Source organism: Neovison vison, chromosome 1, assembly GCF_020171115.1.
Source record: "Neovison vison isolate M4711 chromosome 1, ASM_NN_V1, whole genome shotgun sequence".
In the NCBI taxonomy this organism is placed as follows: domain Eukaryota; kingdom Metazoa; phylum Chordata; class Mammalia; order Carnivora; family Mustelidae; genus Neogale; species Neogale vison.
Window position 1 is genome coordinate 72,605,671 of NC_058091.1, and position 25,808 is coordinate 72,631,478.

General features: G+C 37.4%; 1 protein-coding gene across 10 annotated transcripts in view; it reads left to right on the forward strand.

The window, feature by feature from the left end:
• Positions 1-25,808, forward strand: part of PTPRK (protein tyrosine phosphatase receptor type K) — a 586,903-nt gene that overhangs the window by 197,792 nt on the left and 363,303 nt on the right. For all 10 annotated transcript variants that reach the window (XM_044249247.1, XM_044249183.1, XM_044249202.1 and 7 more), the window contains exon 3: positions 8,800-9,071. In XM_044249247.1, the coding sequence (XP_044105182.1) occupies positions 8,800-9,071 (272 nt within the window). The remainder of the gene's footprint in view (positions 1-8,799; positions 9,072-25,808) is intronic.

A 25,808-nucleotide genomic window follows, 5' to 3' on the forward strand; every position in this document is an offset into this window, starting at 1 on the left:
GCCAGGGCAATAGAAGGGACATTCTGGGGACAGAAATTTGTTGAAAATTGCATTCTGCTAAGATGCAGAGTCAGTAGTTTTGTATTGAAGTTTGAGAGACAAGTTTATTTTTCCCACCCTGGTATTTTGTAATGGGTGTTTCATTCTTATGGAAACAAGTTATATGACATAGGGAGTGCATTCCATTAGAAGAGAGGCATAATCTTAAGAAATAATAGGATGTGAAAGTTAGAGAATTAATAACAGACCATGCAAAAAAGTGAGAGCACCTATCTTGGCCTTACCAAAGTAACCTTCTAGGGGAATTGTCAAGATTGAGAACATTGTTTAAGATCATTTCAGGTTCTCTGTTTTTTTTCTTCTTTGTTTTATATTTGAATTAAAGCCAACACAGTTACCATTTTTGAGATTCTTCCTTTTTTTGGCCTTCAATTCAATTCACCAAAAGTTTACAGCTACAAAAATCCCTCTGTTAGGTACAATGTGGGAAACGAAAGTTCTTGATCTTGAAAAGCTTACACTGGGGCTGGACAGATGCACAGATAGATATTGTTTATTTGGTATATAAGAGTGCATTATAGAAGTGCTAAGGATATGCAGAACAGGAAATAACAATAAAGAGTTGTCAGATTTTTTCATGAAGACATTCAGTTTCATACCGATGCTCCGGACATTGTTCTAGATTTTTAGATGAACAAGATACATGAATTCTGAATTTTTTGTGGAGTTTTTCACTCAAGTAAACAAATTCAGTAAGTGACAAGTGCTTTGAAGGAAATAATAAAGAATGACATGTTAGAAAGAATCTTAGAAGGGAGTGCCTTGGGTGGCTTGGCAGTTGAGTGTCTAACTCTTGGTTTGGGCTCAGAGCATGATCGCAGGGCCTTGAGGTCCAGCCCTCAGTTGGGCTCTACACAGAGCATGGAGCCTGCTTAAGATTCTCTCTCCCTCTGCCCCTGCTCATGTGCTCTCTCTCTGTCTCTCAAAATGGAAAAAAAAAAAAAAAGTATCTTAGAAGGAACTACTTTAGTTAACAAGCCATGGAGCTCTTCACCAATAAGTGGCATTTATGCCAAGACCTGAATGATAAAAGTAATCCGGTGGAGGGTAGAGTACTCCAACCTGAGACAGGCATGAGCATGGATTTTTAATGGGCAGAAGGAAGCCTGGAGCATGTTGAGTGAGGGAAGAAAGGAGAAGGAGATAACATGGGAGGAAGGCAGGGACCAGATTGTATTGAAGCTGATAGGCTAGAGTGCAGAGTTTGGATTTAATTCTCATTGCACTGCACAGCTGAAAAAAAGATTAATTGTGTGTTTTGAGAAAATTGGATCTGGGTGTCTGTAGAAAGCTATTGTAGGACTGCTAGTAGGAAGCCATGAAAGGAGTAGGGAGTCATGAAACCTGTTGGGAGTGGTTCTAGTCGCCCCCCTGAGAGATGAGAGGAGTTGGATTAACTAGTGTAGATGAAGAGAAGTGGATGAATTGAGGACATGGTTTGGACGTAGAGACCAAATAAACTGCTAGTGGGTTATAAGGGGAACCTGAAGGACAGGGAAAAATCAAACTGATTCCTAGGTTCTTAATTTTAGTCACTTGATATATTATGTTGCCACCTAATCAGAGGTAGAAAAATGGGATGAGGAGAAGAAACTTCAATAAAGGAAATGAAGCTGAAACATGAAAAAGTAGACAGTGACATTGTCTTTAGCACAAAGGTAACAGCAGCAGAAATGCTTAAGAGACATTAATTTTACAACAAAGAAATCACCCCAGATAAGCTGGGACCCCAAAACACAATTTCAGTTGTCACTGTTCTCTTTATCCAGAGATCCTGTTTGCTTCTTCTTAAGCTGTCTAAGGCACAAAATTATGTTACTGTATAGCATCTCTGATTTTTTTTCATACCAATGGTTTCTGGCATGTTCTTTGTTCCTACTAGTAAAATCTCACTCAATGCCAAGAAGTAACTGTTTTGCAGTGTGTTGGTGCTTTGGTAGCTATTCATAATGGTCCTTAGAACACACAAAAATTCTTATTAAGATAGACTATTACTTAAGACTTTGGACTCTGGAACTATATCTGGATAATTGGTCTGGATTTCTTAGTCTACATAATCATGTAAACCATTCCCTTTAATAAATCTCTTTCTGTGTATTTATGTGTGTGGTATGTCCGGTTGGTTGTGTTTCTCTGATGAAGCCTGACTGTTAACAATAGAACCTTTATATTTATATTGATATACAAAAATTCAGCATTTTTTGATTTTCATTCTCTGTCATCCCAGTGAAGACTTTCATTTCAGAGTACATCTTTATACCCTGCAGAGACTGAGCGAAGTAGATGTAATATAAATAAAATCACTGATAATGTTCTCATTAGATCATAAAGATAAAAAGGATTATGTATATTAATATTTAGTGGTTCTCCACATGTGGTCCTGTGTTTCTAAGACCCTTTTTGGGTTCAGCATGGTCAAAAGTATTGTCATAATAGCAGTAAGATATTGTCTTTCCCTTTTTTCTCCAATTTTCTCATGGGTATATGGTCATATTTCCCAGAGGCTACATGATATCTGATATTACAACAGATTGAGTGGATAAGTAAAAACAGGAACCTAGCTGTCTTCTATTAAGTCAGACATGAAAGAGATTTGCAAAAATGTAAAACAATGCTCTTTTCATTTTAAAAAATGATTATTTATTTATTTATTTATTTATTTCATAGAGAAAGAGCATGAGCCAGGGGGTAGGGAGTGGCAGAGGGAGAGGGAGAAGCTGACTCCCCAGTGAGCAGGGAGCCTGATGTGGAACTCAGTCCCAGGGCTCTGAGATCATGACCTAAGCCGAAGGCAATTTTTTTTTTTTTAATTTTACTTATTTATTTGACACACAGAGATCACAAGTAGGCAGAGAAGCAGGCAGAGGGAGAGAAGGGGGAGGAAGCAGGCTCCCTGCCGAGCAGAGAGCCCGATGCGGGGCTCGATCCCAGGACCCTGAGATCATGACCTGAGCCGAAGGCAAAGGCTTAACCTACTGAGCCACCCTGGCGCCCCTGAAGGCAGATTTTTAACCAACTGAGCCATCCAGGCGCCTCTCTTCGTATTATTTTTTGTTTGTTTTAGAAAATATGGTAGTTTTTATAAAAACGTGTTATTCAGATGAACATATAATGGATTTATTGTTGCTAATCCTAAAAGAATTAATAAGCCTTTTGAAGTTTCTCAGTTTGAATTTCTATTATGGTCAGGATTGAGGGTTAGAACTCATAGAAATAAAAGCTCTCTGAAAATGTCCTCAATAATTTTTAAGAGTGTAAAAGTGGTCCTGAGACTAAAATATTACAGAACCTTTGCTCTAATAGAAGGTTTTTCATATACACAAGAGTGGCTCTCGTAAAAATGTTAAGTATGTACTTCCAAATATTGTACTCTTTCATTGAACGATTCTGTCTGAAAATACCACAAACCAGTTCCAGTTGTATTTTTTGCTGTTGTTTTGGCATCTTCTGATAATTTCCCTCACATAAAGGTAAAGTTGTCACTGCCTTGACAGTCATATGTTACTATAACTGAGAGCTGGTGTCTGTCTCCTCATTTATTCAGTCATCCAGATGACCAACTAATAGCTACTTACTGAACTTCTAACATGTAAGGCCCTCCTTTGGTGCTATGCCTGTTTTCAGATCATTGCTTTTGCAGCTCCAAACCCACCCCTTACTACCTGCTCTGTGGTAGTGGAGGTTGACCATTGAAATGTTTCTCCTTTGTAGCTAGTGCAGCTTTAACACCATGCAGTTTGTCCTGCAGTGTGTTGTCGTTTGTCCATAGGGGGTGCTGAAGGGATTTTAGCAGGAAGGTGCTTCTACTCCTTTGAATTGGGCTTCTATGTTAGTTCTTTTCATGCTAATATTGAAGAGCTGGCAGTGGCCCAGTGATGTGCACAGCTCATGCAGCCCCCTTAGTGTGCTTCTGGCCCCAGCCCAGGCCTGCTGACCTCACCGTGGGCCTCCCTACATGCCCACAGCCCATCTCCGGCCTCATGGCACCCTGATGCATGGGAGCCTTTCCTGCTCATGAACCAGCTCTGGCCTGAGTGGCCCAGCAACTTCCTTCACCATCCAGTGGGCTGCAAAGCTACACCTTCTCTAAGGAGATCTGCTTCTCAGCAGCCTTCCTCCCCTTGCTACGTCTGTCCTTTATATGCTATTGTGGTTACACGTTAGGGTTCTCTTTATAACTTAGAGTTTCTCTTCTCATAGTTTATGATTCTTATATTATACTTTCACTGTTAGATTTTCTGTATGGCTTCTCTCTGCTGATGGGACTCTGAATAAATTAGGCGCTTTCTATCATTCTTCTGAGGGGGATAAACAATACCTGTATAAATTATTTAAAATTTGTACAAAAGGAGTGCAGAATTAAGGGCCAGAACCAGGAAGGCAGACAGTGTATCAAAGTGCTTCAAGGCAGGGAAAGCTCAATAAGGACGGGGAGCTGAGGAAGATCAATGGGCAAGAGCTGGCACAGGGATGAGCTGAAGGAGGCTTCCTTACGGAGGGCTGAGCCCGTTCTGGAGAAGAAACTGGTATGGTGTGTGGGGAAAGTAGTGAGGCTCTGTCAGACTGGAGAGATCAGAGGTGCTACGATGGCAGAGAGCATGGAGGGTCGTCAGTACCAGGCTGAGAAGTAGACATTTCTTTCGGTTTTAGTTAACAGGGCACCTTCAGTGGATTCTAAATAAGAATCAACTTAACAAAAATATTATGTTAGTGTATTAAAGGATGGAAACCTATTTATCATTCATTATTTTCTGTGCAGTTAATCCCATTTCCTGTGTTATTATGTTATTCCTAGAAGTATATCTTAAAGATAAGATTTTCATTAATACATAAAATCCATAAGACATGGTTTACTTATTCAGATATTAGACTATGGCATTTTTGAATATGGGACTTGTTTTCTTGGTTATTCTTTTAAAATAAAAACTGCTAGTTTACTCACTGCCTCCCTCTTTTAATGAATGTTAATAAGGAATGATATTTGTATTGTGTTTTTTTGAAAGCCAAGGTGCTGTTAATCTGTAGGATACAAATAGGATTTATTTTTAAAAGGCAAATACCTATGTTTATTTATTAAGTATTATTTTTATTTGATGTTACTTACATAAGATAGTCTTCATGCAGTCTCTCTTTTTTTAAAGTTCAAATCTATTGCATGTTCATTATGGAACATTCAGTGAATGCACATGAAAATAAGAAAAAGAGATGACAATTATAGGTCCCTTTTGATAATACAGTTAACTTTTTGTTATATATTCTTTTTTTCTTGTCATATGTGCATGTGTATGTGTACCTTTATGAATACACACATTTACACAGTTGTATTTAGTTTATATATATGGTTTTTCAAAATGGGTATAATATTTTATAAACTGCTTATTTTACTTAACATATTGCAAATATCTTCCACCAAGTGGTTTTTGTTATTTGTTTTTAATGACTGCAGAATTATTCATCAAACTGATTTACCATAATCTTACATTGCCTGTTATTGGACATTTAAAATACTTTTGTTTTTCTTTGCTTTATTTTTTATTTTATACTTCTTAAAAGATTTTACGTTTAATTAATCTCTGCACCCAGCAGTGGGACTCAAACCCATAACCCTAAGATCAAGATCGAGTGCAGTACCGACTGAGCCAGCCAGGTGCCCCTGTTTTTCTGTTTTGAATAATGTCATGATGAGGTGGACATCCTAAACAATATTGTATCCTAAACAATACAGATTGTTTATCTAGTTTACATCCTTTGGTTTGGAGGATCAAATCCTCCAAATTGTGAGAGCATCTATTTCTTTTCAGGTTTTTGATTCTCATTGTCAGAATGCTCTACAGAAAAGTTATACTTCTTAAAAAATATTATCATAAGCCTAATACTTTTTCTTTTATGTCTTAAATGATATATTTGATACCTCTGTTGCTCCGGAGACCATAAGGAATATTTGTAAGGCCGCATTAAAGAAATCACATTGATTAAAAGTTACTACATAATGCATATTTGGCACAGATGTTTCATTATTAAGTCTTGAGATAGGTAAATCACAACTAAATAGAACTGAACTCTTATTAGAAACCTGAGGGATTAGTTAGTTGGTGACAGAACTATAGCAAGTAAGCTTAAATTAGGACATAAAAGTGAGGGAAATGTATACTGTAGAATTTCCTGACTCTAAGTGTTACAGCCAGTTATTCTGGGAGACTGTAGAAGTAATTTTTAGAAGTTGATAAGAATAGCATAGTATTCTCTATGTTTGGGATGATGAAAGTAAATCTTCTGTCAAATAGGCAGCTACCTTCGTGGTGCCTGCTGGGTAAATTGCCACTGTATGAAATCAGCTGGCAGAAGTGTTTGGTTGGCTCTTTGGTGCTAGTGCTTGCTTCTTCCTTTCTGGAGCCATGCAATAAATGCATATTATTTGATAACACTCAGAAAATGTAGCAATAATAAGATTGTATTGAAAGAAGCTCATTTAGCTTAAACATTCTATAGAAATAAAATAGCAGCACTTTTTTTTTTTTTAAATTAGCTTGTATTGAAATGCTGGAGTAGTTTGAGCAAGCTTTTATTTTATGACTTTTGTCTTTTCTAATGATCCAATTGGTAATTCCTACAAATTAATATACTTTGCTCATCCCATTTCCTTAATAAGAAAATTATCATAGCTTAAAAGTGCAACTGGATGAAAATTGCTAAATGGTCTTAATGGCAAGTAACACAGTATGTAATTAAGATGTTTGACAAAGCATATTTTATGCCAAAGTTTATTTTATAATGGAAAAAAAAAAACTATTTGAAAGCCCATAAGTCAGTTAAAGAGCAGTACCTTGAAATTGACAGTCAGAAGCCATAATTGATGAAGACTTGTAAGAATAATTTAAACTCACTACTGCCATAACATATCACTGAAAACAACAACAACAACAACAAACAAATCTGTCTGGCAGTGAAGAAATAAGTCACAGGTTTGTGAAGAAGCTGAGGTCCAATAACAGTAAGTAACTTGTCTAAGATCTTAGGCCTGGTCATTGGTCAGCTCTGCTTTGGTGAGTCTGAAAGACATCCTGGCAAATCAGACATGGACCTCAGAATGTGAGTATAACCAAGAATAGAGACATCCTGCTTGTATAAGTTGGGTTGGGATCCAGGATATCCTGTTTAAAAAAAAAAAAGATGTAATTTCTCCAAAAATATACATGACCAATTTATTCTATTACTCTGCCTGCAATCTGTGAGAATGAGGAAGAAATAAAAAAAGACAATTTCAGGTTACAAGAGAAGATGAATACAGAGAAAAATCAAGTGGAAGTAATATCAGTAACCACCACTATAGTAAACGTATTCTGCACTTTGCCTGGTAACTGGTAGTGTTATCATAGGAAATCTTTACGTAAGTTCTGAGCTCTAGAATGGGAATTCATCAGATTTGAAATTTCAGTTTCTTAAGTAGTAAAAGTCCTCTTATCTGTCATGATTGAACTTGCTTTGGGGGTACATTGAACTAGTTAGACTGGTAATCAATGAATATTTAGTGTATAATGTGAAAGTGACTATGTTTTAAGGAGGGAACAGAACAGGTTTGATTGGTCAGGAAGAGAGGTTCGGGTGTAATCCTTGTAACAGTGGATTCTGTAATTCTACACCTAATATGTTCTGGTTAAAATTACATCCTAGGGGGAACATTATAGTAAAATTTTGCAGTCTACATTAAGTGTGACAAATAGGTATATTGTCATTTTTGTGATATGCATCTTTCTTAAAATCCACAGTGATGTGAGAAAATCTTGTGGTTTTTCTGCAGAGGTTCTTGGACTAATAGCAGCAGCTGATGTTCAAGCTTCATGCTTGTACTTATCACTAAGACTGTGTGTTTGAGGGTGGAACTGTGAGGTGCTGTGAGGTTGGCACTTCTTATGTCCTATGAGAGACAACCAAGAAATATTTATTAAATCAAAGGTAATGGAGTTAGACTAGTGTTTTCAAGGCAGGTTTCTTGCAGCTCCGAGGGTCTTAATGGGAGGACTGTGGCAGAATTGGGACCAGCGGCCATCGTGGTTAGCTGGTAGCTTAGTGGGCGAGACTTAAAGAAGGCGAATCCACCACGTGTCAGATTCTTAGATCTAAAAAATTGACATTTTCAACTTCTCTCCTCAACATGTACACTGCAAAGAATCCTTATTCCTAAACTTAAGATCAAGTGGTTAGTCACCCAGGTTATGTAAATGATGATCTTGGGATCTGAAATCAGAAAGGATTGTGCCGACACTTAGTTAAGCCATCTCTCTGCAAGACTAGTATGATAGGGAAAGGGAAGGATGCTCCCTCTATGTAAGCCAGGCTGAAAAGGTATTGCTCCTATTTGTTTGCATGTTTGATAATGAAAGACCTTTGTTTGGTTAGGCTACAGGTTTGGGATTGGGATTTGAACCAGACTCTACCTACTCTATTTGACTTTGAATAAGTTACTAATTGTACTTCAGTTTACTAGTTTGTAAAACAGGTTGTTTCAGAGAGCAAACGAATTGATACGTATTACGTATTTTGAACAATATCTGTTACTAAAAATTGAGTTCACCCACTTGTTTTATATTTTTCTATGGTTCTGTTCTGGAAAATAGCCCTTTTGAGTTAAATATAATGCAGAAAATGGATTCGTATTTTTTTTTAGCATTTTTTCCTGTTATTAGAGATTCCTTTTGTTTATCTGTCTATTTAGCTCTATTATATGTAATGTCATTTCAGGTTCCTATATGATAGTGGACTCTTCAGATCATGACCCTGGAGAAAAAGCCAGACTTCAGCTGCCTACGATGAAGGAGAATGACACGCACTGTATTGATTTCAGTTACCTGTTATATAGCCAGAAAGGGTTGAATCCTGGCACTTTGAACATATTGGTTAGGGTGAATAAAGGACCTCTTGCCAATCCAATTTGGAATGTGACTGGATTCACAGGTAGAGATTGGCTTCGGGCAGAGCTAGCAGTGAGCACCTTTTGGCCCAATGAATATCAGGTAATCATCTATGCTTTTCTGGTTTATGTTTTCATGTCATTGGATCTCACTGTGTATGTAATAGAGGTAAATACTAGCACCCTGGAACAGAGATCATCTCTTCCGCCCTCCTTTTGCCCTGTTCTTGAGGAAATGTTTAAAACATTGGCACACAACCTTCAAAGTAGTGAGACTCTTTCCACATACTGAAAAATAGTAGTTTTAGGTACGAAATTTGTTGGTTGGTTGACTAAGAGCTGCTTATTGACAGATTTATTTTCTTGTCTCTGTTCAGGAAGAAAAAGTCCTTTTTATTTGAGTGCATTATTCAGACTGAATTTGTTTGCTGACTTCTGACAATAACATTTGAAACTAAACATGAAATAGTGTTTCATGAATTATATTATACAAGGGGGAGGCTTTTTGAATAATTATTTAAATTTTTATCAGTTACATGTAGTTTCAAAATAAGCAAACAAAAAAGGAAAAGTTGTCCACATGTCTTCGTTTTTTTTCCCCAGAAATACTTCATTTTATTATAATTAAACTGGACAATGCATAATATATCTACTTTATATTTTGCGAGGCTGATTTTATATGGTTTAACAAAAAAAGTGATCATTTACCAGTTTGGAGAATTGTTCAAAATCCTCCCTATAAGGTTCAGTAGAACTATCCACCCAATATCGCTTTATGCCCCTTTGCTTTTACTAAAGTGAAGTTTTAGTAAACCATTATGCTAACCGAAAGAAATCTAAAAAGGATTTCCACTTTTCTGAGAAAAGTGAAAAGCTAAAGTAGTGGGCAGACTTTGTTTTGTAGCCAGCCATTATGGAAGCAGCCAGCCCACAGCCCAGCTGCAAGGGGGGACCCGCCAAGCTCCTTCTCCAGGAACTGCATTCAATATCTTAGCATCAAGCTGCCATAGCTTTGAACTGTGTGAGCATCTGTGCTTTATCTGCATTTATTTTGCGCATCTGTAAGCAAGATGTGTCCTAAGGTATCAAAAAAGGCAAAGAGTTATTTTTGGGTCTGGAATGCTCAAAAATTTTCCATATAAATTAATGTAATTGCTTCTTTTTCTGTTTAGGTTTATGAAAAGTCTCATAAGGACCCCATACTTTCAGTAGCGGGGAAAACCTGTCCCTGGACACAGAAAAATAAAATTACCTCTTTTGAAAGTTCACTTTTGCCTTAGGTCTTGGGATTTGAAACTTGTCTATTTATAATTTGTTACAGAACCTAATGAGAATGTATAATGTAAAAGTATATTTTATTGTGGCCATTGGGTAATTTATAAGCTAAGAACAATTCATTTATGCTTTTTTAAAAAAATGAACAATTTCTTCAGGTGAACCTTGTCTTTATTCCTGGGGGAGGAAACATAATACATTGTTTTAATTGCTTTGTCGTGAATTGATTTTTCTATTTTATTAAAAGGTCTCTTACTTCATAGTTCTCGTTCCACAGGTAAGGTTCTTTGTTCAGGGTTATGTGTCTATTGAGATTGTAATGGATTTTCTTCAGGTACTGCTTGATTCTGTTATTCCTGAGCTGAAGGATGTTGTTCTTCAGTGTAGGAAAGCTATCTGCTCTTCCAGGGCCCCCAGCTCTGGGAGGGCAGCACGTGGTAGGTAGGTGGCTGGAAGTGTATGAAACTAATGCTAAGGCACTGGAAGCAAGATCGTTGGGCTCATCTCTGACAACAGTGGGTCATCATTTGCTGGTTCACCCTCACAATCCACTGTCCTTTCAGTGACTTCACTAGAACCTGTTATTGGAGCTTATTACTGAAAAGAAAAAGCTCTGATGTAACAGAAGAAAACTGTCAGCCAGTTCAGCCTCCTTAAAATAAATTTAAACTCAAATAACAAATTAGCAAAATTGTTCAAAATTTGATTTCTGGAGTCAGATTGCCTGTATTCAGCACTGCTATTTGCTATCTGTATAGATTGTTTTTAAGGAATCAGATTGTTAGTTATATCTTTAAAGAAAAACATAGAAGTGGATTTTGATAAATCCAACAAATAATCTATCTAGGGAACATGCTAATATGCCTTCACGACTAAGAAATAGCGTACATATAATTAATTACCTTTTCTTATTTTTTGCAAGATCTGTCTTTGAGTCATTGATATTTTAATAACATTTTCTTATGGCACACGCTTTTGTAATATTAATTTTAATGTTGAGTTACACTGTCATGGACTTCATGCTTCTTTGTTCAGTGTCCTTTTGCATGACAAAGCTCCCTAGGGTTATGTGTACCTATGGTGTTTTAAGTAAGCAGGGCAAAAAGTACGTGTGCAAGTTTTAACCTGGCCAGGGAGATCTTTTTGGAGATGCCTTATCAGAGAAAAAGATTACTATATAACTTGGAACCTGGGGGTAAACATTTCTTTCTTGCAGATTGAAATTTGAGCAATAGATCATTACTTAAGTGAAAAATTACTTTACTTCCACATCTTTTTTCCTTAACCCGCAAAACTTAACAATCATTGAGAACAAAAAACAGAGTAGAATAATTTTTATTCATGTGCTTCGTGCTCAGTAGATTACTTGATTGATTATTACATTGATTCTGTCCTTTAGGTAACTAGTTGTACCTGTGTATCAGTTATTAGAAACACCAGCATAACATAAACTGTATTTATGTAATACTTTTTGCTATTAGGAAATAGCATGAAAAACTTTTGACTATTGCTTAATGCAGAATCTTTATGGATTTTTAAAAACTAAAATGTAGGCATCACATTGTGCTATGTATATTAGAAGCCTACTACCTACTTTTTAATTCCTAGAGAAACACTGCATTTTTAAAATTTTTTCCAAGACTATAGATTAAGTAAGCTGTGATATGCATAGAAACTATTCTTCCTGGTTCCACAGTTTATTCAACTTCAATTCTCCAGAGATTTTACACTCTCTGAAACTTCTTTTAAGTTTTTTTTTTTTAAATTTTCTCATTATTTTGGATTCCCTTTTTTTTCACACTTCCAGTGGAAAATCCTTTTTTTTTGCCTGAGCCATTAGTTACCTGACCATCCCTCCAGTACATTCCTTATCATCCACTTCAACAACAACAACAATCAAAAAGAAAATTATGCCAGGGTGCTATTACTTTTAATTAGTATAGGATAATTTTTATATAAATATCATACTCCTAGAAGTGGATTTTAAAAAAAAAACCTCTCTTTAAGCTAGCTCCCCCCCCCCTTTTTTTCCTTTTTCTGTTGAAAAATCTCAAACAGATGTAGTTTATCTTTGGTGTAATTTACCCTCCCTAGAAACTTCAACTAGCTAGATGCTTAAACAAAAGATGCCCAAACAAGAAATTAAGTATCTTGTGGACTGTTTAATAATGAGGAGATACCAGGTTAAAAACTCTCAAGAAAGTTGAACTCTTATTTGAAAAAGGAAAAAAAAAAAAACTATGAAATCATGAAATAGAGGCCAATTTATGAATTTTGGTTACTTGTTAGATCAGTATAAGACTCATGGACTTTGGAGCCATTTCTTCCTGGGTGAATCTTGACTCTGTTATTTAGCAGTTGTACAGCCTGTAGCTTTTCTTTTGAGTACAGTTTCCTTATCTGATAAATCAATAACACGTATCTTATATACATATTGTGGTTAGAAAGGTATCTGACACAAAGCATGTGTTTACCATAAAGTTAGATTAACATGATGGGTAGATAAAACATTGGCAAAATCTATTGGGTTTAATATATGCTCAGCATTTTCTTCTGTTTCTCTGCATTTTCTTTTTCTGTTTTGAAAACATGCCATTTTTGTTTGTTCACTTTTTTTCCTCAAGACTTTTTTCTTTTTCTTTTCTTTTTCATAAACCCCCTGTCCCCACACATGCACAGCTTACCGCGTTATCACCATCCCCCACCAGTAGGACATTTATTACAATGGATGAGCCTAAACTGACAAGTAGTAATCACTCAAATTCATAGTAATTTTATTTTAGGGTTTACTTTGGTGCTGTGCAGCCTAAGAGTTTGGACAAGTATATAATAACATGTATCCATCATTGTTGTGTCATAGAGGATTTTCATTTGCCCTAAAAATTCTCTGTGCTTTGCCTATTCATCTGCCTTCCTCCATGTCATTCTTTTTGGGTTTTGTGTTTATTTATTTATTTTTAAATTTTTGTTTATTTATTTCAGAGACAGAGAACACTTGAGCGGGGGCTTGGGGTATGGTGAAGAGAGGGAGGGAGGCAGGGAGCCCACCACAGGGTTTGATCCCAGGACCCTAGGGGTTGTGTTTGTCTGTGTGTGTGTGTGTCTGTGTCTGTGTCTGTGTCTGTGTTTAATTTATTTATTTGAGAAAGATAGAGAGCACAGGAGCAGGGGGAACGGCAAAGGTCAAAGGAGAAGCCGACTCTCCGCTGAGCAGGGAGCCAGTTATGGGACTGGATCCCTGAGCCAAAGACAGACGCTAAACCAGTTGAGCCACCCAGGTGCCCATAGGTTTTGTGTTTATTAAAATGTCTTCTGGACTGCCTGGGTGGCTCAGTTGGTTAAGTGTCTGACTTTGGCTCAGGTCATGATCTCAAGGTTGTGGGATCGAGCCCCACCTTGTGCTCCATGCTTGGCAGGGAATCTACTTCTCCCTACCCCCACACTTGTGCTTTCTCTCCCTCTCTCAAATAAATAAAAATAAATTATCCACTTATTCGACAGCTTATTAATGTGAGGTTACACCTTCCTAGCCCCTGGGGACATATAGGCAAGTCCCTTTTCTCCGGAAGTTTACATTCTAGTGGGCACTGGAGGAGATAAAAATGTAAATCAGATGTGGGGTCTGCCATTAGGGGGCCTAGTTCAGATGGGAAATGTGAGATACACAGAGATGGAACTTCAGACAATATAGCATTTGTTAAATGACTTAAGACAAATAAGTGTAAAATATTGTGGAGAAAATGAAAACAAAAGATAGATTTGTTTCCAAAGTAAATTAAGGCATAAATGGAACTCTAATAGTTGTCTCTAGATTCCTGTATTTCTAGATTAGTATACTTTTCACTGTACCACGTTGTTTTTCTTAAAAATACAGTAATTTGGAGCCAACATTTTCTACAATGAAAGAGAACAAGCAAGTGTAAATTTTGTTTATGATATAAGTGTTGTAATTATATAAGGAACTGTTTCTCACCTGTGTCTTCAGAGCAATAAATGTCTTTTCAGTTCAGTATACTAATTATAGGAAGTATCATATCATATTTTTTTTTATTTGCCATGGTTACAAATTGCTAATTCTACCTATTTTTATAGGCCTCAAGTGAGTACTGTAAAATTTCAAATTGATCACCAAATAGAAATAAAAAGAAAAAAAATACCCAAAATATTATGAGGCATTATCTCAGTGTTAAATTTCAACTGAAGATCAACACACCTCTAAAAGTGTAATTTTCTCCAGTCTGGAAATCTGACCTGTCTTGTATGCATAAAACTCAGTTCTGCTTTGGGATTAAATCCATTAGTTTCTTACTGAACAGTGAGGTTGTTACTAAATGAGGCAGGCAGACATAACTTCAAAACTATTAGTGGAAACCTAATCTGCTGTTTTCCATTAACTGGGTGCACATCATTAATCACAAAAATGATGCATGATGAAAACTACAGGGGTTTGGCCAGAAACTGGAAAGTGATAATATAGCACAATGTTTTTCTTTTCTTTTTTTTTTTTTTTTTCTTTTTTTGGTTTCCTAATTCACTGAGAAACGAACACTGAACCTTTGCAGCCGTTTTCTTCGTAACATTTTCTCTTGGCTTGAAAAAATGTAAGAATGGACGGGCATGGGATTTTCTGTTTTTTGTCTCCTTTTGAAAGCTTTATGTTAACACATATTGCACTGATACTTTGGCAATGGAATGACTGTTACACTCCAGAGATACTGCTGGCTTTGGATCTAAGAAGATTAGGACTTAAACCAAGTGACTGTTTACTTAAGTAAAAAAACCTCTCAAAGATTGATCTTTGGGGATGGGGCTGAAGTAGGAGAATGCTCATGAACCAGCCACGCAAAGAGGCAGGCAAATAGCTCTTGGAATATTGCCAGTTTGTACTACTCCTCATTCGGCCATGTAGGGTTCCCTGAAGAAAGCAGGGTGGCAAGGTTTTTCTTTCCTAGATGTATTAGTTTGCTTGGCTGCCATAACGAAGTACTACAGACTGGGTGGCTTAAGCCACAGAAGAGGACTTCTCTCATGATGGGAAGTCTAAAGACCAAGCTGCTGGCCGTTTTTGGCTCCTGGTCAGAGCTACCTCCTGGCTTGTAGATGGCCACCATCTCACTGTGCTCTCACATGTTGGAAAGAGACAGCTTTTCTTCTTCCTGTAAGAGCACCAGGCCTATTTGGTGAGGGTCCCATATTATTCCCTTTAACCTTAATTAACTTAAAGGCCCTATCTCTAGATACTGTGACATTGAGGATTTGGGCTTCAGCATAAGTTTTTGGGGGAAAGAATTCAGTCCATAGGACTAGATGTATATTATACTTATAGCTTTTTTATTTATAAGCATTATAAATGACCCAACTCATCATCTTCTGTAACAATGTTGCAGTTATTATCTGTTCAGTCTTCATTCTCTTCTCTTTCTTGCACACTGGCAGGACTCCCTCCCAACTTACTTGCTGTCCTAGCTTCCTTTGCAGGTGGCAGTGGCCATATGACAGGCTCTGGTCAAAGAACTATGAGGGAAGATCTGTTGGGGGACTTCTGGGAAAGATGTTTGTCCCTGATAAAAAAGAGAGAGACCTGTTCTTGCCTGAGAGCATGATACTTGGCACTGCTCCATTGTCTTGTAACTATGAGGAAGGTGATAAGCCTAGGGTAACAGAACAAAGTAAGGAAAAGAGGTCAGCGTCCTACCTCAGGCAAAATAATGATGACAATAATATTTAAGATAAAAGCTATTTTTAAATAACTTTTAGATGGGTATTCTCTGACACAGACAAGAGCATCCAAGTATGCCCTGTCATATCGTTCTTGAACTTTCAATCAGTCCCACCTATAATCCATGGCATTTGTGGATAGCACCTGTGAGCCATATGGTAGAATTAAAAGAACACATATCTGTCTATGAATGAAACAGTGTTTTAGTCCAGGTGTACGGAGAAGACAGACCTATATACTTGAAAATGTCAAGAGGGCTGTAAGGCAATGAGTCAATGACTGGAGGGAGTAGAAAGAAAAGAAGGAAGGAAAGATCATTTGTTGGGTGTCTACCATGTCTTAGACACTGGGCTGGATAATTCCATGTCTGTCTTCTTCAGTTTGATTCAATATTTGATCACATGCTAAATGAATATTCCTTATCTTCATACATGGAGTGAGTTGCTGGTTATGTAGTGGTCAGAATCATGCCCCCCCTTTTTTCCTCTTTACCAACTTAATCTTGCCATTAAAAGTTTGGACTTTAGCCACATCATTGACTTCTGAATTTAGTCACAACTGGATAGGCTTCTTCTTCTTCTTAAGGCAACTGTAATTGCCTAACATGGTCACTTGGGCTCATTTTTACATTGTCTAAATACCTTCTGCTATTAACAAAGCAGCCTTTTGCTGCTGATGTTTAATCTTAATGACTTCCTATTTGTTTCATTTAACGTACTCCAAAAGGGTTTGGAAAAAACTCCCATGTTATAATAGTCATTGTTTTTGTAAAACTTATAACCCTGTGAGGATGACTTCTCCCTCCATCCTGACGGTGATTTGCTTTTACTATAAAACATCTGCTTTACTTTTTCTTTAGATTCTGTAATTGATTCATTGATGAAACTTACAGTTTGTAAATAAATGTAAACAAAGGAAGAAGAGAGTCCTGCTTGTTAACACAGTAATTACTGCAAATAGATGACAGAGGTCTCTTGTTATTTTACTAAATCATACCTGTTTTTATTTAGAGTAAGCGGGAGCTGTCAAGTGCCCCTTCACTAATTCTTTTGAGAACTATTTCCATGAAATTAATTCACTTCTTTTTTACTAGTGGATTGAAAAATAATGAGCAGTAAGGAGAGTTAGGCAGTTTTTGTTCAATGTATGACTTTTTTTTTTTTCTTTAGGAGTTTGGTTCATGCAAGGAGGCTGGGGAAGACAGATGCTCCAAAGAGTAGCAGAAGGGGTGCCAGTTCTCTGCTGGCTCAATCCCTTGCACTCAACCCAGCTCGTTGGGTCTGCATTAACACACATCTGCTTCCTTATTTTCCACACCTCTTTATTAATTATTTAGCATGCATTTAATGGGTTCATCTTCATATACCAAGATTTAAAAAAAAAATGTATCCCACTGGGGCAGGATTCCTGCTTCAACAGGAAAAAAAAAATGCTAGTTTTTCTAATCAGCTAAATGACGTTTCTGACAATGCTGTACCATTTATTAATGTGGTACCATTTCATATAAGAAAAAGCACAGACAACAATTAAAAAATATTCTTCCTGCATTTATTTTGTCTGCTGACTTTGATACTTAATTGTAAGTGGTCATTTTTGGGGGGGGTGCTTTCAAGTTTCTGTACAACTTGAATTTTTGTGTGACCTCTTTGTCCATTTCCATTTCAAAGACCTCCTCCCCCCCATTTTAGGCTGCATGCAGTATGTGAACAAAATTGTTGGCTCTTCATAGGAAAAACAGAACTGAGTGACGTTATGTTTTTATTTAAAATTTAATTTGTATGCTGTGGGGATTTCAGTTTTTATTCTTAGAGCATAATGGAAAAATAAAAGGATATAATTATCTATTTTAGTATAAGTTTTTCAATGGAGAGAGTGTAGTAGGAAGGAAATATAAGGGAAATGTGGGACAGAGTTTTTTTTTTATCTATTTTATGATTCCTTTAGATGATATTACATAGAATCTTCTGTTGTTAGTAATACAAGTTGGAATATAAAGGGAAACAAACTGGATTCTGTAAATTAAAACATCTAGTTATGAAATCTAGTGGAAAATTTGTGATTAATTTTAGTTGTTTTCATTTTCAAAAGGTGTTTTTAAAGCTGTCATTATAAAAGTAGCTGCTGCATGTTATTTTTGCATTTAGTTATATAAATAACCATTGTGCACACCACTGGAATTCCCTGATGAGATTTAGATTCTTAATATTCTTTGAATGATCTTTTAAAAAATCATTCTCCTCAGCAATAAATTATTCTGGAAGCAGTAAATCAATTCTCATTTTATGTTTAAAAATAAGGTCTGTAGTCATAAATTTATACCAAGTAATAATTCAGTAAAGTAATAACAAATGGAAAATTTCTAGCACTTAGAGATCAAAGTTTAGTACAAACCTAAACCTGGTATTTTGCAACAACAGCACACATATAATACTTGGAAACAGATAAAATGATTCTCCGTGTTAATATTTATTAAAAGAAAAAACACTTATGGTTTGGTTGTGAACTTCAGTAATGTAAGACTTACAAAGGGATGAAGTCCACTTAGCCCCGTAAATACCAGGGTGAATTTCTTTGTTGTTGTTGTTATTTGTTTATTTTTTGATTGCAGTTCTTCTTTTTCTGTTATGTTTTTTTCGTTTCATGTTTTTCTCCCCTCTCTCGGTGGAAGGGGAATTGTAAGCAGACAATAAGCACATAACCAAGTAATTTTATTTATATATATATAACATTAAGTATTCTGACATGCAACATGAGAATTCTTACTTTTTTTTTTTTTTTAATGTTAGTGTAATATGGGGTGGGGCCCTTTTATATACTGGGTAAAAGTTTAAACTAGATGTCATTTGGCCTGTGTTCAGTTCCACATCCAGTGGTCAACACCTCCTTGTTCACTGAGTAACTATTTTGTGGGACCTTTTGAGTTTCAGTCTCTGCAATATGGGATGCTAGCTAGTCTACCTGTGTTTGATGAGGTTCAAAGGAGTTCGTGAAGCTGTGGAAGTAGTCTATTTAAAGCTCATATTTACAAATGAAAAACTGGAACTAAAGCTAGTAAAGTAAAAAAGAAAAAGACTTTAAAGAATTTGGGAGTCAGTCACAGCATAAGGGAATGGGATATTAGGCCTGAAGAAGATCTGGAACCCGGAGTAGCCATGAGGACAATAGCAACTTTGACTTTTTCTGTGAAGGTCCACAGTGAACAACTCCTTTCTTTATCCACCCGGCACTGTTCTGGCTGCTGGGACATGCACCATCCTGAAATCTGGAAGTTCCTGTTCTCCCAGAATTCTAGTCTTGGGATGGGGGGTAGTGGGAGGATAAGTAAATAAACAAGAAAAGGATTAAAATGCAAGAAGCATTTTGCAGGTAATTAAGGTAGAGTAGTAGGACAGTTAGGTCTTGGAAACCACCTTGGACCAGGTAGTTCAGGAAGAGTGAGTTGTTTGAGAAGGTGACCTTCACCTGGAGATCTGAATGACAAAAAGGACCTAGGCCCACTAAGATCAGAAAAAAATGCACCAGAGACCGAGAAAATAGCTAAATGAAGGTCTTTAAATCTGGGAGGAGATTGGCATAGTGAAGAGACAATGATAGGTGTGGGGCTCAAAGGGATCCTTTTTAAAGATGGGAAGCTTTGGGGGTACCTGGGTGGCTCAGTGGGTTAAAGCCTCTGCCTTCAGCTCCGGTCATGATCCCAGGGTCCTGGGATCGAGCCCCACATCAGGGTCTCTGCTCAGCAGGGAGCCTGCTCCCCCCTCCCCCACCTGCCTTTCTGCCTACTTGTGATCTCTGTCTATCAAATAAATAAATAAAATCTTAAAAAAAAAAAAGATGGGAAGCTTTGTAATCTAAGGGAGGGGAAAGAGTCTGAACACTTTATGAAGATTGTCATCAAGGGATTCTATTTATTCACTTGGGGTCTCATCTTATCCATGTTCCAAATGTATATTCTTCTTTAGTCTGTCCAGTCACAGCTCCTGTTGTTTTCCATCTTGATAATGGTAGTGTTTTCCTGACTCTTTTATAAAAATCAGTTACTTTTCTTGGTATGCTGATTTGCTGGTGTTGCATTCCTCAGATTTGGCCATTGTTTCCTTGAAAGTCAAAATGATTGGCCATCATTTGAGGTCCTTCATAATTTAGCTTCAGTCAACTGCTTCAATCTCTGTACCATTACTATTTTTTTCTTGACACCATCTGCTTTAGTAAGTTGCAAATTGCGCTAGCTGTGCTTTGGACCAATTGGACAGTTGGTGTGTGCGTGAATTTGCGCACAGTATATCCACCTTCTGAAGTGCCTTTTTTTTTTCCTTTCCCTTGCTACCAAGAAGCCTTTGCTAGGCACTTCAGTTCTCATGTCTGTGTTGCTTATATCGCTAATTAGACATTTAGCTTGTAATATTTCAGATAATTTTGTGTCTTGTGCCTCCAAGTGGACTGTAGATCCTCTTTAAAAGGAGACTGGGTATGCCATGAGGCCAGTGTAATATTTACATGGTGCTTTGTATTTTATAAAACAGTTTGACAAACTGAAAAAAAAAATCAGCCTTACAATTATATGAGGTCACTGGGAAGAGTATAATGATTTTTATTTTACTGATAAGGACTGAGAGATGATATAAGTGACTTATTTAAGGTCATCTTACTAGCTGGAATTGACTTAGGTCCCCCTAAGGATAAATTCTAATATCTCTCTAGTGTGCCAGGCTGTTTATTGATAATGACTTTCCAGTTTTGGCATCAAAAGAAAATTGGCTTGCTGATGAAATACTAAGTGATGGAATAAGAGTAGGGTTATAATTTTTTCACTTTCGTGTAGTTTTTCAGGAGACATATTCTTTTTTTGTTTTCTTCTTTTCATTTAATTTTCTTTCCTTTTTTAAATTTTTTTTTTTTAAGAGAGCATAAGAGCGAGAGTGAGGGAGGGGCAGAGGGAGAGGGAGAGAAAAAATATCTCTATGTGGGGCTCCATTTCAGGACCCTGAGATCATGATGTGAATTGAAATCCAGAGTTAGATGCTCAACCGACTGAGCCACCCAGGCACCCTAGGAGATATTTTCTTAATATTATTTGTTAATATTTCTTTAAAAAATAAGTATTTTGATGGTTTGTTCAAGATTTGGTTGGATGAAGTAAGCTTAATACTTAAGGGAGCATCTCAGAACTTTGGTGGACTGGATTTCAGTTCATTTTCACAACGAACAAAGTATTTATTGAGTTTGTTACTACTGGCTAAATTTGGGGAAAAAGCAAACAAGTGTGAAAATAATTTCATACTTTTGTTTAGGGAATATAAAGTTCACCAAGGAGATTGGCCGTGTGTTTATAAGTTTTTGTGGTAACTGATGATAAATTGGATTTTTTACATGATTATTTCAAAATTTATGTATGTTTAGAAATGCTGGGATGAAATAATAGGGGAAAAAAAACGTCTTTTGAAGGAGATGAGCCATCCATAATGGCTGTCTTGTATTGTTATTTAATTAAAAGTCCAATGGAGGGAAGAAAACAAATTAATGGAACTCCAAAAAGGAAGCAACACATGGGTTGTTTGGTCAAAACCAGAGCTGTATTTAGGTATATAAAGGCAAGAGTAAAAGGAGGTTTAGTTTCCCAGTTACAAGGCCCAGATAGCTCCCTCAGCTGTTCTGAAACGAGAATGATCACACTGCGAGAGGACAGACACACTTGTCAGGGTTTTGAAATTGTGAGGAATGGTAGATTACGTTGAATAGGTTAGATCCTAATACTGAGAAGTCTCCAAATCCAGGTCAAGGGATTTATTTACTTTACTTTGATTCCTAACTGCTTGTGGCTCACTCAGAAGATTCTCTTAGCAAGAACAGTGTGGTAAGTCAGGATTTTTTTTTTTTTTTAAAGATTTTATTTATTTATTTGACAGAGAGAGATCGCAAGTAGGCAGAGAGGCAGGCAGAGAGAGAGAGAGGAGGAAGCAGGTTCCCTGCTGAGCAGAGAGCCCGATGCGGGACTCGATCCCAGCACCCTGAGATCATGACCTGAGCTGAAGGCAGCGGCCCAACCCACTGAGCCACCCAGGCACCCGGTAAGTCAGGATTTTTAAAAATCATTCTTTTAAGACAGAGTTCAGCAGGTCAGAGATGGGCCTTGACTTAGCATTCTCTGACCATCCCCACACCGTATTCTCCATGCCCATCTGTTCAAACTAGACTCTTGAAGTTGGGACATTTGACAGTTTGGAGGATGACCTGTGGGGGGCAAGGCATACTTTTGTTACTTAGTTCCCTTTCTGCTAGGTAGAGATTGATTTGTTATGAAAGGTAATCAGGTTTTGGCAGACAGACTAACATTAGGAAAGAAAAAAGTCTATTCAAGGATTCTGCCTTTGTCAAAAGAATTGCTAAATTTGGTTCATTTAAGCTTTTTCTTTCTGCTGGGATCGCTGGGGAACTTTCCCTTATTATAAAGGATGAAGGGTGTCCAGATGATGCTTGTCTCTTCCATCTGCCTGTTAAACCCTTAATCTCCTACACCTGGGTGGCTTCTAATCCTTTATTTGCTTTCTTTCCCAGTGCTTCCAAGTTCCATGTCACGTGTGGCAAGTAAGTTCCCTTGTGCCATAAAAGGGCATTCTATGCCCCAAGATCTCCGGGATAATAAAGTGAGTTGCTGTTCACAAATGAACTTACCAGTTTTAATGCAACCCACTTAGTGAATGGCATTCACTCACCATACAGCCAGGAGTGCCCTATTGATTGGCAGTAGGAAGCTCCCTGTGGACGTTGAGAGTTCCTTTTGCTGGGTTCTTAGACTGAGAGTTGTCCCTGTGCTGCCTTTGTGATGCTGCAATGCCACCAAAGGGCTTTCTTCTTTTTCACATCGCCATTTACCTCTCAGTCTGGAGCCAGTTGAGTTATTTAGTCGCTGGCCTGACTGGTAAGGCACAGAAGTTCGAAATGAGTTTGTTTTGGGATCTTAGTCAGGGTTCTTTTTGGAAAAGGGTCAAGCAAAGAACACAGGAGGCAAAGTTACCAACTCTTTCTTAATTATCACTGCACTAACTGAAATTCAGTGGGATGCCTTGTCAAGAGGTTATGCCCTGCACTGAATTTCAGCCTCGAACCCCACGTAGTTCAGAGAGCGCTCGGGTTGCAGAAACATGCCTCTCACCTCAGCCTTGTAAACCTTCCTTGCAAACCATCTCCACACTCAGTGGGATCATGTGTGTCTATCAGCCACCTTAGGGAATAATTGGGAATCAGAAAGAAAAGCACAATCTGCTTCCTCTGTTCTCCAAGTAAAAGCCTGGAAAGGTAAAGCTTGGTGTCTGTTAGGCCAAGACAAGTTATAGCTCACTAAGCTTGAGGAAAAAAAAAAAGAGAGAGAGGGAAAGAAAAAGAAAAAAGGTGTTCATTTTCTAGTACCTTTGCATCTCTGATTAGCTATCATATAAATGGATTACTTTGGTTTGTAGAATCAGAGACTGGAACTTTTTCTTTTATATTTTTCATCTTATAACCCTTAAAAGACAGTGGATAAAAGAGATTACCTACGCTTAAATTTGTGATCTCATTGCCCGGAGTGAGTGAACTGGTATTAATCTGAGAATGGGAAATTGTCCGTTAAAATTGTGTTTATTGAATTTGAGAAGAAGAAGAAATTAAAAAATTATGAATATTTTAATTTGGAGGGAATCATTTGGAAAATATGCAATAGAAAGACATTTGTGCTTTTTATGGTAACCAGATCACACAAAAATGCTTTAATTCCTGAGTATTAATATAGTTCTATTCTTCAGCAATATAAAGTGGTTAGGCCTATAAAGATTAACCAGAGCTTCTGATGTAACAGATTTTGGAGGCAGTAACTTTAGTGAGAGGAGGTCCAAGCTGTTCTATGGAGCAGCCCCCATATCCCAATATGGCCATTGCTTTGCATAGGGTAAGCCTTGCTTACACTTCTGGTTGGCTGCGCTTGGTCTTGGACAGTTCCATACTGTTCCAGATGGTTCCCAGAGTCTTCTGACTCCTCCTAGACTCTGGATTCCTCCCCCCATCTCTGTCTCTGCCTGGCTCAAGGAGGCTCCATTTACACCTACTACTTCTTCCTGAAGGGGAAAAATGCTCCTTAGGAAAGAATCTTGTTCTTGGTACTAGGGGCTAGAAGAACTGGGGAATGGGAGAGGTGATGCCTCTGAGTTACCCTTTACTAAGACACTTTTAAAAAGTCTAGTGACTGCTCAGTTGGATTAGACTTCGTGGGGAGTTAAAATGGAATGAGAGATTAACCCTTTGAACTAAGAAGCAGTTACGTGGCAGAGTTGTAATTGATAGCCTATTGACTATTTTCTGACTGTGGAGTGAGACATTTAACACAGAGAATCGTAACTTTTTATGATTTTAAAATTTAAATTCAATTAGCCAACTTATAGTACATCATTAGTTTCAGATGTAGCTTTCAGTATTCTATCAGTTTCCTATAACACCCAGTGCTCATCACATCACGTGCCCTCCTTAATGCCCATCACCCAATTACCCCCCCCTCGCCTGCTTGCCCTCCAGCAACCCTCAGTTTGTTTCCTATAGTTAAGAGTCTCACATGGTTTGTCTCCGTCTCCTGTGACTTCCCATTCAGTTTTCTCTTCCTTCTCCTATAGTCCTCTGCCCTGTTTCTTATAATCCACATATGAATGAAACCATATGATAATTGTCTTTCTCTGATTGATTTATTTCACTCAGTATAATACCCTTCAGTTCCAATCATGTCGATATACGTGGTAAGTATTCATCCTTTCTGGTGGCTGAGTAGCAGTGCATTGTGTATATATACACTACCTGTTTTTTATCCATTCATCTATCAATGAGTATCTCGGCTCTTTCCACAGATTGGCTATTGTGGACATTGCTGCTATGTACATTGGGGTGTAGGTGCCTGTTTGGATCATTGAATTTGTATCTTTGAGGTAAAGACCCAGTAGTGCGATTGCTGGGTCATAGGGTAGCTCTATTTTCAACTTCTTGAGGAACCTCCATTCTGTTTTCCAAAGTGGCTGCACCAACTTGCATTCTCACTAACAGTGTTAAGAAGGTTCACCTTTCTCCACATCCTTGCCAACATTTGTTGTTTCCTGTCTTGTTCATTTTAGTCATCCTGACTGGTTTGATGTGGTATCTCATTGTGGTTTTGATTTATATTTCCCTGATGCCAGGTGATGGTGAGCATTTTTTTAATGTGTCTGTTGGCTATTTGGATGTCTTCTTTGGAGAAGTGTCTTTCATGTCTTCTGCCCATTTCTTGACTGGATTATTTGCTTTTTGGGTTTTGAGTTTGATAAGTTCTTTATAGATTTTGGATACTAGGCCTTTATATAATATGTCATTTGCAAATATCTTCTCCCGTTCCATGGGTTGCCTTTTAGTTTTGTTGACTGTTTCTTTTGCTGTGCAGAAGCTTCTTATCTTGATGAAGTCCCAGTCATTCATTTTTGCCTTTGTGTCCTTTGCCTTTGGGGATGTGTCTAGCAAGAAGTTGCTGCGGCCAACGTTGAAGAGGCTGCTGCGGGTGTTCTCCTTTAGGATTTTGATGGATTCCTGTCTCACTTTAGGTCTTTCATCCATTTTGACTTTTAATGCCTAAGACTATATTATTATTTATGTAAAAGTGCCCATATAATTTCTGTGATTATCTTCTTTCTTCTGCATTTTTGATTTCTTTCTCCCAGATCAGCCCAACCCAACATATATCATGTGTCCAATGATACCTACCTCTCTCTGCAAATCTAAGGTTTCATCCGGCAGAAAAAAATTTTCACTGTACTGTGCACATCTGTTCTTCATAGCCAAACTTCTTGGAGGGGAGTTTCTACT